This window comes from Pyxicephalus adspersus, unplaced genomic scaffold, assembly GCF_032062135.1.
Source record: "Pyxicephalus adspersus unplaced genomic scaffold, UCB_Pads_2.0 Sca136, whole genome shotgun sequence".
NCBI classification, from domain to species: Eukaryota; Metazoa; Chordata; class Amphibia; order Anura; family Pyxicephalidae; genus Pyxicephalus; species Pyxicephalus adspersus.
Window position 1 is genome coordinate 1 of NW_027317143.1, and position 14,060 is coordinate 14,060.

At 41.2% G+C, this 14,060-nt stretch overlaps 1 protein-coding gene across 1 annotated transcript; it reads left to right on the forward strand.

Annotated features, from left to right (window-relative positions):
• Positions 1 to 1,059: 1,059 nt before the first annotated feature.
• Positions 1,060 to 13,517, forward strand: LOC140344894 (C-Jun-amino-terminal kinase-interacting protein 4-like; the record flags this gene model as incomplete). Its single annotated transcript, XM_072432088.1, is given in 19 exon segments — positions 1,060 to 1,117; positions 1,525 to 1,677; positions 1,934 to 1,985; positions 2,508 to 2,638; positions 3,480 to 3,536; positions 4,078 to 4,251; positions 4,841 to 4,970; positions 5,082 to 5,174; positions 5,262 to 5,429; positions 5,787 to 5,958; positions 6,664 to 6,885; positions 7,009 to 7,198; positions 8,303 to 8,428; positions 8,513 to 8,593; positions 9,329 to 9,396; positions 9,717 to 9,865; positions 9,973 to 10,144; positions 10,495 to 10,608; positions 12,213 to 13,517. Coding segments are annotated over 19 exon segments (2,408 nt in total), but the record flags the coding sequence as incomplete, so codon positions are not given.
• Positions 13,518 to 14,060: the final 543 nt, after the last annotated feature.

Below are 14,060 nucleotides of genomic sequence, written 5' to 3' on the forward strand. Positions count from 1 at the left end.
GACTCCTCAATGCCAAGTCTATGTCCAATGGCATGGCATAAATAAAACAACTTTTCTGCAAATCATTCTGCTCAAGTGAACCTGTTTGTTATAGGAGGCCCTGTCACGTGACACTTTTGGGGTCTATTTGTGTACATGGCGTCACTTAAATGTTTTGGGAGCTTGTGCAGGCTTCATGACTATAGAGAGGAGAATCTTCTGCTGAGCTGCCAGTAATGTCTCCATCCCCGGAGCAGCATGACATTTGCTCTGTACAAAGTGCCCTAATGTGGGTACATCAGCCTACATCAAAGGTTGCTGTACATAAATGTTTGTGTTGCAGCAGGTGCAGGACGCTTTATAGGTTCATTATTATTAATAATAAACATGATTTATATAGCCCCAACATATTGCGCAGCGCTGTACATTTATTAGGGGTTTCAGATACAGGCAGTGACAGGAGGTGGAGAAAATCCTGCCCTGAGGAGCTTACAATCTGGTAGATGGGGAAGTATCATACAATAGGAGGGGATATGGAATGGTGGGAAGTAGTGAGGGTTTAGGAGACAGAAGAAGACGGGTAGGTGAGGGGGAAGCGTTGGGTTTGAAATGAGCAGAAAGTAGGAGCAAGCCGAATAGGACGAGGAGACCATTCCAGAGAGTCGGGGCAGCTCTAGAAAAGTCTTGGAGCCGTGCGTGTGATGAGGTTATGAGTGAGGAAGTCATTAGTAGGTCATTAGAAGAGTGAAGATAGCGGCTAGGGGGTAATTTTCTATTCGGTCATCAAGGTAAGTGGGGCAAGAACTGTGGAGAGATTTGAAGGCAAAATGAGAGCAATACAGGTTCTCTTTTGAAAGATACATTCATGGGTTGCTTCCTAATTTACCCCAAGTTTTACGAAGGTATAGTCAGCGAAAAAGCATATAAGGCAGCAAAAAAAATATATCATGCAGCAGCCAATGAGGGGGGGGGGGTCATGTTTCATTGTTCGAACAACTGTAAGTGGTGATGAATGAGAAAATCAGATAGCCATTAGTTACTGCATTTCCCATTTTGGCAAACACATATTTTGTCTTACAGGAATGGGACGAGAAGTGGAAAATCTTATCCTTGAAAACACGCAGCTTCTGGAAACAAAGTACGATCCCTTTTGTTATTGATGGTTCTCATGTTTTGATAGTTCTCATGTAAAGGTAAATGCCCCCTACTTCTGGATATGGAGAAGTATGCAATCGCCTCCCAGGAGAGTCCTAAGGGTTTAGTAGCAAAGCCTGAATGCTGTAATGTGAAAGGTAGAAATAAACTCCAACCACAGAGGAACAGATTAGTGAAAGAACACGGGGAAAATAAAGATCAATGGTTGTGGGATATCCTACCACTTTACCTGGAATAGGCAAGCTAAGAGTCCTTTATGCCTGACATGTACCCACCTGTATATGTTATAAACTCAACACTTAGTGCAACTGAGATTTAGCCGTTTAGCTTCATTTAGAATTGGTGATAACAGGAATATTCGGTCCATCATCATCATGTCCTCAATTCCAGGAATGCCCTAAACGTGGTGAAAAACGATCTGATCGCCAAGCTGGATGAGCTGATGTGTGAGAAGGACGTATTACAGGGCGAGCTGGCTTCCATCAAACACACCAAACAGAAGCTGGAGGAAAAGAACAAGGAGCTGGAGGAGGAACTGAAAAAGTAATTTTACACCATTGCACAGCTGCCATATTATTCTAACCTATTACTATAAGTTTCCAGTTGAGGGACAGACTTGCATTTCTTTCATAGAATACTTAGAGATGGTACAAAGGTTATCAGTAATTTGTAAATAAGTGTTACGTAAATGATTGAGTTTATGGAATGAGTTGAGATCATTGCCACCCCACGGCTGCTTTTTCTATCGGTCTATCGGTGCTTTTTACTATCGGTAATAAAGAATGTGATTTTGTTCCAGGGCTAGGGCAGAAGCCGAGGAAGCAAGACAGAAATCAAAAGAGGAAGAAGATGTAAGTTACTTTTATTTTATAATATTCAATATGTTCATCCCAAAAACATACTCAAAAAAGGTAATAAATGATTTCTAAAACCTCTCCAAGACTGAAGAGGATAAACATCGGTGAACCTGGGTAAAAAAAAAAAAACGAAATGGATCTGGTCCTGGATTAAAACCGGTTGTAGATGACTCTTCCGGGCAAACTATTCCAGGTTTGCTGGATCACCCAGCTTCACTAATGAAAGTGTATCCTCTTGGAGAGCTTTAATAAATGAATCCTAGATTTTTAATATAGATGGGGAACTGGCTGAGACCTTTATCAGGGTTTGATGGACCAGTCTTCTGGATAGGAACTGACATGGGGTGTCTACTGTAACAAAACACCCTATTTATAAGCAATTGTGGTTATTTTCTGATAAATGGGCTAGAAAACATTTAAATGAAATGACATATAATTTAAACACTCTGGGATGTAATCCAGTAACTAATCAGTGTCTGTTTTGTCTCCATTTCTAAATGGTTTTCTTTACTGAAGAGCGACGTGCCTACAGCTCAGCGAAAGCGGTTTACACGGGTGGAGATGGCGCGGGTGCTGATGGAGAGGAACCAATATAAGGAAAGACTGATGGAGCTGCAGGAGGCCGTGCGCTGGACTGAAATGATCAGGTATGTGTGCAGTCTGATGGACATCATGGAACAAAACATTACCTTGGGTGGTCTTGTAAAAAGATAACAAAAACTTCCTACAAGAAATCAATTTCAAAACAACTTATATTTATTAACTGATTTTAAAATTGTGAATATAAATTATACCTTTGAATAAACATTACCTGATCAAAAGAAAATCTCCAAGCTTATAGAGGTAATATTATCATCTAGGGTGGCTTCAGTTGGTCAGGTCCTAACTAATGTTGTGTCCAAAAAATGGAGTCAGTTGGCTAAATATATTGAATAAATTAATTGAAGTGTTTCCATCAATCGATTTTTCTTACCCGATGGGACTGACATATTCCAACTTGTCAATATCAGGATACATCAGGTTTAGATCATAAAAGATAGGTTTAGGGAACATGAGACTTCATTTTCACACGTGGATTGACCATACCTAGATCCTTAAAGTGGATCTGAGGTTCAACTTTTTAAATTTGTGCAGGATTTATGTCATCCCTGCCTAGCCGATCAAGACGGCCAAGAATAGCAAAAGGAAAAAGATGGTGTCTCCCTGCGACAGAGCTGGAACAGGTGAGTATAGCAGGGTTTGGGTTCGGTTCATCTCCTTTGAGAATCTTTGGCATGTGCTGGACTACTCAGACTACTTAGTCTCTAACCATCAGTACCAGATCTTTGCAAAAAAATAATCCAACTCTGGAAGGAGAAAAATGTTGTGACATTGCAATTGGTGCAATATGATCAAAGCATGCTGTAACCAAAGCTTAAGGTTTGGATTGTTTAATGAACCAACACCCATCTCAGATTTCTGAAATGTTTTTTTTTTTTTTTCTTCCAGGGCATCAAGAGAGAATCCAGCCATGCAGGAGAAAAAGAGATCCAGCATCTGGCAGTTGTAAGTGGGAGGCGAACATTTCTACAATGCTAAAGAAATGAAATTAGCGAACAGCATCCATTTTGCACATTAGTTTTCCAATATTCTCCTCAGAAATTATTAGACATTTTTTAAACCTGGGTGGGAAGAAGCTGTAGACAAGTTGTGACCTCTGTATTGTGACCCAACTTTTCAGTAACCACCCCAAAAAAACAGTTGGGTGGTTACTGAAAAGTCCTAGGTGGAGCACCCAGCTAAGAACGCTGGTTTTCAGTTGATTATGAAGTGTTGACCTTTAATTTGGTTGAGAGATTTCTCTTGAAAAGCTGTGTCAACGATGGCTAATGCTTTGTTTTCTCAGGCAGTCTGCATCTCTGTGACTATTGGGTTTGTGTTCTTGTATCAATCTATGCAATCTTTATTTTTTGTCCTGGACAATTCTGTAGTCAGAAAAATGTTTTTTTTTGTTTTTTTTTTTTTTACAAAAAATCTCTTACAAGTAAAATCCTCCTGCTTAAAAGAACATTTTTTTTAAAATTCAATCTTGTTCTCTCATGTTTAGTTTCAGCCGTCTGTTCAGCTCTTCTGGTACTGCTTCTAAGAAACCCGACTTGCCTGTCAACGTCCGCTACAACGCCCCGACCTCTCACATCACCCCCTCCATTAAGAAGAAGAGCAGTGCCTTAGCCAAACTCCCCAGCGACAAGTCCAAAGCCTTCGACTTTCTTAGTGACGAGTGAGTGGCGTCTTTGTTAGCACATTCACATACAGCCTGCTGTCTGAATCGACCAATGAAGATCAGTAAAGAGATTTGTTCAGCACTAAAAGATTTAATGCAGCCTTAAAGGAAATTATTTTTCTGGTGGGATCTTACACCATGTATATATGTTTGGGAGACATTAGATTTCTTAGAATGCTTAAAATGTTTTTGTAATGGGCTGAAAGTGTGGTGGATAAACAAACTATTTGGCAGCTAACATGTCAGCCTGTTGGAAACTACTGACAAATCTTACTCTTTACCTGTGAAAATGTGAATACAGGAGCTGCCATTGCAGACTTTCTTTTTAAAGTGCATTTTTTGGAGCTGTCATTCTAAGCTATAATAAGTCCTTGACCCAGAACAAGCAGATATTTGCATTTAATATGTACGGGATAGTTCCATGTTAGTTACACATTGAGTTAGTAAAAGGATCATGATGATAGCCAGGAACAGTTAACAATGGCTGTCCCTCTATTTCTTCTCTGACCTGATCCCCTTAAGGGCTGCTGATTTAGCACTGCAATGTTCTGTATTTATTGATTTGTGTCTAATCATCTCTTGACAGTACTGAAGCCTCTCTGGCTTCCCGGAGAGAACAGAAAAGAGAACAGTACCGCCAGGTGAAAGCACACGTCCAGAAGGAAGATGGCCGCATTCAGGCGTTTGGCTGGAGTCTTCCTCAGAAGTACAAACCGGTGTGCATACAATGTTTTAATAAGTATATTATGTTTTTACATGCTTGATACCAGTCTCTGGAGTATTTCAGGATCTTTCTTTAAAGCTATCTGTCCATGATATAATTTCAGCTTCCTAACGGTGGCCAAAGCGAAGGCAAAATGAAGAACTTGCCGGTTCCAGTATACCTGAGGCCGCTGGATGAAAAAGACTCCTCAATGAAGGTGACATTATGGCTGCCTTCTCTATAATAAGGTCAGTTTGTTATTCCTGCGCTCCCAGTAACAGAGACTTTATATATCCTCTTTTAGTTGTGGTGTGCAGTTGGTGTCAACTTATCTGGTGGGAAGACGAGAGATGGCGGCTCAATTATTGGGGCCAGCGTCTTTTATAGCGACCTCCCAGGCTCAGACATGGATGACCAGAAGCCACGCAGCGAGTCCCAAAGCAGTTTAGATAAACTAGAACAAGAGCTGAAGGTGAGTGACCCTCCAAAAAGAACAAACTATAAAAACAAAATATATGGCTTGTTTTAGTACTATAATAATCCGGCTTATCATGCTGTTAAAACATTTGGCTTATTATATCGTAACATTTGTATTAAGATCTAATTATACTGTACTTTAGTGCTTTTGGAAAGTCCACTTTTGTGCACTGCAGTCATTCAATTTTAATGACACTCACATTTGCATATGTGGTGTGACCGTATCCCATTTACTTTCCTTTTTTTTTTTTTTTTTTTTCACATGCCCCAAGGCACACTGCTTTAGCTAACTGTGATGGGGGTTCTAGCTGTTTTATACAGTTCTGTGTCATTATGTATTTTAACCCCTCAGGTCCAGCAGAAAGAGTTAAGGCACCAAGATGAATTGTCTAGCCTGGTGTGGATCTGTACAAGCACACACTCCTCTACCAAGGTCATTATCATTGACGCCAACGACCCTGGAAATGTTCTGGATACTTTTATAGTTTGCAACTCCCATGTACTGTGCATTGCCAGTGTGCCAGGTAAGACTGATTTCAGTACATTGATAATGTCCCTGGATTAATATGCTTCCTGTCCTGCACCATCATTTTTCTGCTTCATCTAGTTCATGCACACTTTTGTTCTTTATCATATATAACATTCCTATTTCATGTTCAGCCTTACCCAGAGCATTCCTGCTTGCAGCTCCGTGTAATCTAGAATGTTTCTGCATCATCTGGAACACTTTTAGAGCAGTAGTTTGAACCAGTGCTAGTCCGTGGCCTAGGCTGTGAACTGGTGCTGGTCTGTGGCTTTTAGGTTCGGGCCCATGGGTGACGGGAGGTGGAGGCGCCGGTGCCCCTCTTTGCTCTGCTCTGGAGCTGGTGGAGGTGTGGCAGAGGGGGCACGGGTGGCTCTGCTTGCAGGGCAGCTGCTGGCAGTGGTGGAGCGGTGTATGTGAGGCTTGCACTTCTCTGCCTTTCCTGGGGGCCTGGACAGCACACTAGCTTTCTTACGTTGCTCTGCTGTTCTCAGCTGGTGTGCTTGACTGGAGGGGCTCGGGGTGGCAGAGTGGCGTAGGAAGATCATGTACCGGCCCGTGGCAATATTTTGTGGTCTGTTGCCGGGCTCTGCTGTTGGAAAGGTTGGGGACCCCTGATCTAGAGCAAATATTATACACAATATTGTCTGTAATGATGGTACATCTTTTCTAAATAGCTACTGGTTTTGTTTTTTTTCTTTTGCAGGTGTTATGGAAACAGACTATCCTTCAGGAGACTCCACCAAACTAGATACAGACTCTGGGCAGGCTGAGAAATCTTCCTTATCAGAGAGTCTAGTAAGCAGCACCTCTTCATCAGAGCAGCCTGTGGGGGGTGTCCGAGTCACTGTTGCCTCTGCAGAGGAATCAGAGCCCCCCTTACCACAAACTGCCAGTGTTATTATTACCGAGGCAGAGTGCAATCCAGGTGAGATTGGGATGTTTAGGTAGTTGGTTTAGGTTACTGATCAAGCGAATCAGATTTGGTGGGAAGCTTTAGAGGCAGGTAATACACACTGCTAACAAACACTCCTTTTGATTATGATGACAGATCCTGATTCTACCAATACTGAGCTAGATGACAATGTGCCCACAGCAGAAGAGGCAACTGAGGCCACAGAAGTGGGAGATGGCACCACAGATGATGTGGCAGATATTCAGGCTGGGATCTATACAGAACACGTCTTCACAGACCCCCTGGGTGTACAAAACACAACAGAGGATTCCGGCTGCCAGCCCAGGTGGGGGTCATTTACATTACCAGGTTCACATTTGGTTAGTCCGAATGCCAAAACATAACCATGTACCCTAAGTAATGGTCAAAAACTGTCCAAACCTTGCGAAATTTATATGCTTATTATAATATAAGGAAATTTGTTTCTAATCAGAAACCTGGGATCTTATGGACAAAACAAGAACTAATGCAAAAATATTTTTAAACATTACTGATTGTTTTGTCCAAGAGATCCCATGTTTCTTAAAAAAAAAATTTTTTTTAGTTCTAGTTTTAAAACCATTTATGGGCTCGCCTCTGATCTGATGTACTTGTGATTTTATTAAACAATGAGCCCAGGCCTCCAGCACTTTAGGGTGGTACTGGTGATGTTACCTTACTTTCTACAGTGCTCAACCCAGAAATTTTTTTTAAGCCGGTTGGGAGGACATTGTAGGTGTGTAAATTGTAGATCCCCCTTTATTGTGACAAAACTCATCAGTAACCACTCATAAACAGCCGGGGGGTTGCTGAAAAGTGCTGGGTTGTGCACACAGCAAAAAGGGGCCGGGGAGAACACTGCTAGCAGAGCTGGAGGCTGGAAATCCCACAAAAATACACATTTGCATTGGATCAAAGTACATTTTTGCAAGATTTCAAGCTCCCTGCTGTGAAAACTTGGTTGTTGTGGAGAACACTGGCCACATGTTTTTGATAGATCGTAAAACCAGGTGCCCTTCCTAGGCTTCTTCTCTTCCCTCCCTGATATGCCAGTGCACCAGGAGGTAAGGCTAGGTTATACTTTGCTTTTCTTCTTCTCACTCATTGGCTCACACCACCCACAAAAATTATATTTATAGGAGTTACAATCTGCATGAATAAAATGTACTTTGTGCATTAAAAAGTAAAAGTTGAAGTTAAAATGTAAGGTTTGATGCAAAAAAAAAAAAAGCAGCAGCAGGTATTAGAATATTTGACACTGTGAGCTCAGCAGTGAGATTACGGACAATTATTTTGCACTCTTTACTGTTAGCCCATAAGACATTGGCGAAGGGTGATATAGATGTTGTGGAGGAAAGTTGCAGCCAAAATACTGAATGATTTTAACACCTGGCTCTCTCTCATCCTGCAGCAGCGAGTCGGACTTATACAAAGATGGAGTGGCGACTCTTCCCAGTGAACAGGACCTGATGAGAGAAGAAGCCCAGAAGATGAACAGCCTGCTGCCTACAATGTGGCTAGGAGCGCAGAATGGACAGTACGTTTTGTTGGCCCCCTGCACTGTTTTGTGGGGACGGTTGTATAAAACAAATGCTTTGATTGACAAATGTTTCTTTTGCAGCTTGTATGTACATTCATCTGTCGCCCAGTGGAAGAAGTGTCTGCTCCAAATTAAACTAAAGGATTCCATTCTCAGTATTGTGTAAGTATAGCCTGTATGGGAAAATGGAGCGGTGTTTAGAGTATTGCTAACCTTTTAGTGTTCACCTGAAAACTTGTAATTATTCACTATGGCAGTTCGTTATTTTATGTAGGTTTATTAGTTCTGGTTCATGTTCGTGTGTTGGGCTGAGCTAAGGGATTCCCATTTATTTGAATAGGCTGCCTAACACCCTGCTGCTCATTGAACGTGCATGCTTTAGGGCAGGTTTGGGCAAACTTTTTTAGTCAGGGGCCACAATCTGAAATAAAATTTGACAGAGGGGCCAGGCCAATAGGAGAGTGGGCGGGGTTATGCCCTCATGACTGGCGCCACTGAACATGATAGCATAACCCCACCCGCTCTCCCATCGCAGATCTGAGCTTGTGGTGGGAGAGTGGGTGGGCTGTGTCACTGAACACAACACGCTCACTCTCCCATCGCTGGCTTAGAACCTGGGGACATATTACGCGACTCTAGACATCCCAGCTGGGTCCTTCTCCTGACCAGAGCCGCGGACCACCCAAAGGGCCGGAGAAACATCCCTATTGGGCCGTAGTTTCCCCATGCCTTCTTTAGGGCCACTGGCAAGGTGGCAAGTGTTATCACGGTGCACCAATACTTATTAAATTTGATAACCTTGCAGTTTGTTTTCCTAATTTAGGAAATTCTTAAAATAGTACTCAAAATTTTGTTACTAATCTCCCTCTGAAATGTTTTTTACTTCATATATTCCAGCCACGTTAAGGGGATTGTATTAGTGGCACTTGCTGATGGAACACTGGCGATCTTTCATCGAGGAGTTGGTATGTAAAATACGCAGGAGCAGAGTACAATATCTGCATATCTTTTATCCAGAGTACCCTTTTACTTTCTAGACATCTAAAGGGAGGCTTTATCTTTTTTGAATATTTTTAATGGTTCAGAAGACTTTATAAATAGTCATTAACTGCCAATAAATATTCTTCTGACTCCTTACTCTATATATTGATGTCTTTGTCATTTTCACTGTGTTTGCCAAAATTGTGAGCTGAGCATATTACATTGTGAACAACAGTTATTACAATCTGATCTATTTATCTGTTTAACTTTGTAAATGTTAAGATTTTTTTGTTTTGTTTTTTAGATGGCCAATGGGATCTTTCCAACTATCACCTCCTTGATTTTGGTCGTCCCCATCACTCAATCCGATGTATGACTGTGGTGCATGAGAAGGTCTGGTGTGGATACAGGAACAAAATCTACATTGTACATCCAAAGACGATGAAAATTGAGGTGAGCAGAGAGGTTTCTTGGCCGGCTCTGACTGCGGTAGAACACTGTCTGGGTTGTCTATTAATAAGCTGAGCATGATTTTATTTGTATGTTTTCCATGTGTCCAGAAATCTTTTGATGCCCATCCAAGGAAAGAGAGCCAGGTGAGACAGCTGGCTTGGGTCGGCGATGGTGTTTGGGTTTCTATCCGGCTCGATTCGACATTACGGTTGTACCATGCACACACCTACCAACATCTGCAAGATGTGGACATTGAGCCCTACGTTAGCAAAATGCTGGGTAAGTTTGTACATTTTGTCACACTTCAAAAAATTGATACTTAAGGTATCAATCGTGTAAATAGTTCTGCTAGCAGAGTCACGTTTTAGACACCACTGAGCAAAATATTTAAAATTAAACTGCATTTTCATGCACAATTCAGCTATCCTTTGTGCCTTCTTCACCTGAGCTAAACTAAGTCACCCCCTTCTCCACAGATCTCCAGCAGAGTGAAAATCTACATTGGAAACATGTATTGCAGCAGAAATCTGCTTTTTGTTTTTACTGGTCTTACTTTACTGATTTTTTTTTTCCTTCCTTTCCCTGAAATCCTGATTTATGTAACATGGTTGTAAATTAATTTTTTTCAGGCACTGGAAAACTGGGATTTTCCTTTGTTAGGATAACAGCGCTGATGGTGTCCTGTAACCGGCTTTGGGTGGGCACAGGGAATGGTGTCATCATCTCTATCCCCCTGACTGAGAGTAAGTATAAATAAAAAGACGATGAATATACAGAGAGATATGAGATCAGAACACCAACATACCTGCCAGGAATTCTGTAGACAAATCCACAACAACAGTGTCATAAAACATAAAAAAAAATCCATTTTGTATTATATTTAGGGGTGTTTAGGGAGAGTTAGCCAAGGGCAAAGGTTTAAAATTGTTCATTTTAAGCCCTGCAATTATGTTTCCAGTTTTGTAATCTTTAATTTAGTAAAGAAGAAGAATGATTAATGATATATTGGCTGGAGATTATTCCTGGAGGCATTAGATTGAGAATAAGCCAGAGTAGATCTGTACATTGAGGGTCTGCAGGATGTCGGGGTCACAGAGACAAAATTAATGGAGACAAACTTTGTTGGAATACCTTTTCCATTTCATGAGCTGGGTGGTGGAGCGTTCTCCTAAAAGCATCTTCTGCGACTTCTATTGTAAGTTAGGCAAGTGCTAATTCTTAAAGATAAACATACAGTCATGTGTAAAAGTAAGTACACCTCATAGAAAAGGGTTTTGGTATTTTAAATCTATACATTTTAATTCATGCAAAACAATAAAACAGAAATAGGCAAAGGTTTGTGTGCCAATACATGGAAAGATGAATAATAGATATATTAGATATAAAAATATGTGAGGATGTTTCACTCTGTATAACATGACCGGTTGGTGAGGAGCAGAAGCTTCTTACAATCTGCATGGTAGCAGAACGTGAAAACAGAAATTCAAGGTTCGGTTTAATTATCGCTTTGCTATGGAGGTGTGTGATGCCAATATCAAAAAATGTTCCATAAGGCCCACAAACGGAAGGTTGTAAATATCTGAGCCTATGAAGGAATCGCTCATATTTTTTTTTTTTTAAACACAATTTCACTGTAGGGGAAATCAAATGCAGAGCTTTATAAACGATTGCTAATTTGCAGGGACAGCCCAAAGTCTCATTAAAACTTGTGGGAAGATCTGGACCTGACAGGTAACCTCCTGGACAGTTCATTTCTGTCTGGATTTATATGTCTGGAAGGAAACGTATCACAAAACTCACCAAATAAAGTTAGACTGGTGCAGGTCTGCAATATCCCTACAAAAAGTAATTTCTGTTAAAGAATCTGTACCAGTTTCTGAGGTCAAGGATGTACTTATTTTTTCTCAGTACACTGTTACATATTAAGGAAAAAATGTTCTTGTGTATGTTTTTTTTAAATTATTATTATTACCACTTTTATCTATAGACATTGGTAATGTTTGCCCTGTATAAATTTGCTGACGATTCTCATGAGGTGTACTTACTTTTTCTCAGTACACTGTTACACAAGAACATTTTTTCCTTATTATGTATGTTTTTTTTAAATTATCATTATTACCACTTTTATCTATAGACATTGGTAATGTTTGCTGACAATTCTCATGAGGTGTACTTACTTTTTTACATGACTGTGTTGTGAACCTACCGGGCCATTGGGTGGAGGGGAAGTCCTAGGCTCCAGTTACCAGAGACAAGTATTGATTAGACTTTGCCTACCAGGTTCTCAAGAACTTGTTCTTCACTTTCACCCCTGTCCATTACCCTCCCCTTACTCTCTTACTTATAGCCATTATACTACACCAGGGCCGGTTACTTGGGTTGAGGGGTAAGTGCCGACACAGTCAACAAGTCCTCTTCCCTCCCAGGCTTTTTTATTCTCAGTAGCCACTTTTGTCCTGGCTGTGTAGACTTCACCCCCTGTGTGTCTTCTCCGGAGCCCCTTGTTGGCTGTAGTCTCCTGTATTACTAAACGGCTCAACAGATTAGCCTCCTCTCATGTGTCGCAGCTAATCTTACAGTCGCACCCTCTGCGCTGGTCACCACATCATATCATTCACTCTGGAGCTTCTTCCTTCCCACGCTACCAATGCTACCCTTTTGGACCTCTCTGTCCTTCCATGGCCTTCTCATTCCAATGGATGTGTCTTGTAAATCTAGCAAGTCCGTAGGAATAAATCATACCAGTAATAGGAGTGCTGGATGAAGTCCCTTAAAGTATATGTCTGGGCAAAATAAAAAAGATTTAGTGCATGTTCCAATGTTGTATCTCTTTGCAAATGCTACTGGTGCGGAAAAATATCTGACCTGGCAAGAGATCTGCAAGTTCCTAACCTCCTGTAGTAAGCAACTCTGCCTCTGCTACACCGATATGCCAACTGTATTCAGCCCTGCACTTTATAGGAGGATATGAGGGCACCCAGTAATGAAGATGGGAAGAGTGGGGGTGGGGGTGCACATTAGTACAACTTATGCTGGACTGGGCTGACAACACTGCTCTGGGAACTACAGAAGAAGCATTGTGTTGTCAGCCAAAGGAGCTTACTGGATGCTTCCAATCACCTGGTATTTTTCTGCACTTGCTGCATTTTTACCTGAATGAAATATGATGTATTGTAGTAGTGATTTTTATTTTCTTTCTCCCAGACATATACTTTAGGCACACAGACCATTAACCCTGCAGTTTCTTCTGCATGGGAGGTATTCATGCCAAGCATCAGCCAACTCCTAGCGCTATAAAGAATCTGCATTTCCAAATTATAAACATAAGAAAGGGCGGTAAGCAATAGAGGAATAAGTTGTAAAGAAGCAATGGCTGGCAGTTCTCTATAATACAGACCCGTGTGTGTTGCTGGGATGGGATAAGGACATAATAATAATAAAGTCTGTTGCTGCAGCTGATGGTCTGTTGGAGGGTTTATAAGCTGAACTGAAAAATTGTGATGAAAAGTCTTTATTGTATAAAGGAATATGTGATGTCCCTTCTGCAATAAAGCATAAGAAAAACGCTGAGCTGAGGGTGTGATAGATAGGAATAGGATGCCGCGACCGAACAAACCGGAGTTATGTCATCCTGGCCCAGCCAAGCAAGATGGACGAAGTGACAACAGAAAGGTTTTATATAAATATTATTATTAGCGTGCTGATGGAAGGGGGGGGGGGGGGTCAGGGAAAGCAAAATAAACTCAATAAAGGAAAACATTTGTTATCATTGTTGATGAATATATTCCAGATTTCCGTGTGTAAGGAATTCTTGCTACTTCACCATATAAAATGTTTTCTTCTTGACTTGTTGGTCACTACAGGAAAGACAAATCCAATTACCATTTATCATCATTCTGTTACTGATCTGCCCCATTCATTGTTTTTTTTACCATGGAGGTTCTACATGACACGTTAGGTAGTATCTATGCCGGTCTGCCTAGAAACACTAACTGCTCCGGACTGACAGCGGCCCAGCAAAGAATTTTAATATTTGCAGAACTTCTCAGAAGAGTCGGCCCAATGCTAAGATCGGGCAGCAGAGCTGTGATGTTTTCAGGAAGGTATGTACAGCAATCACTTCAGCTTCAAACAACACCTGAGAGATGCAAAAGAAAACCAAAACTCCAAACAGTAAAAACATTTCCAGGTAATT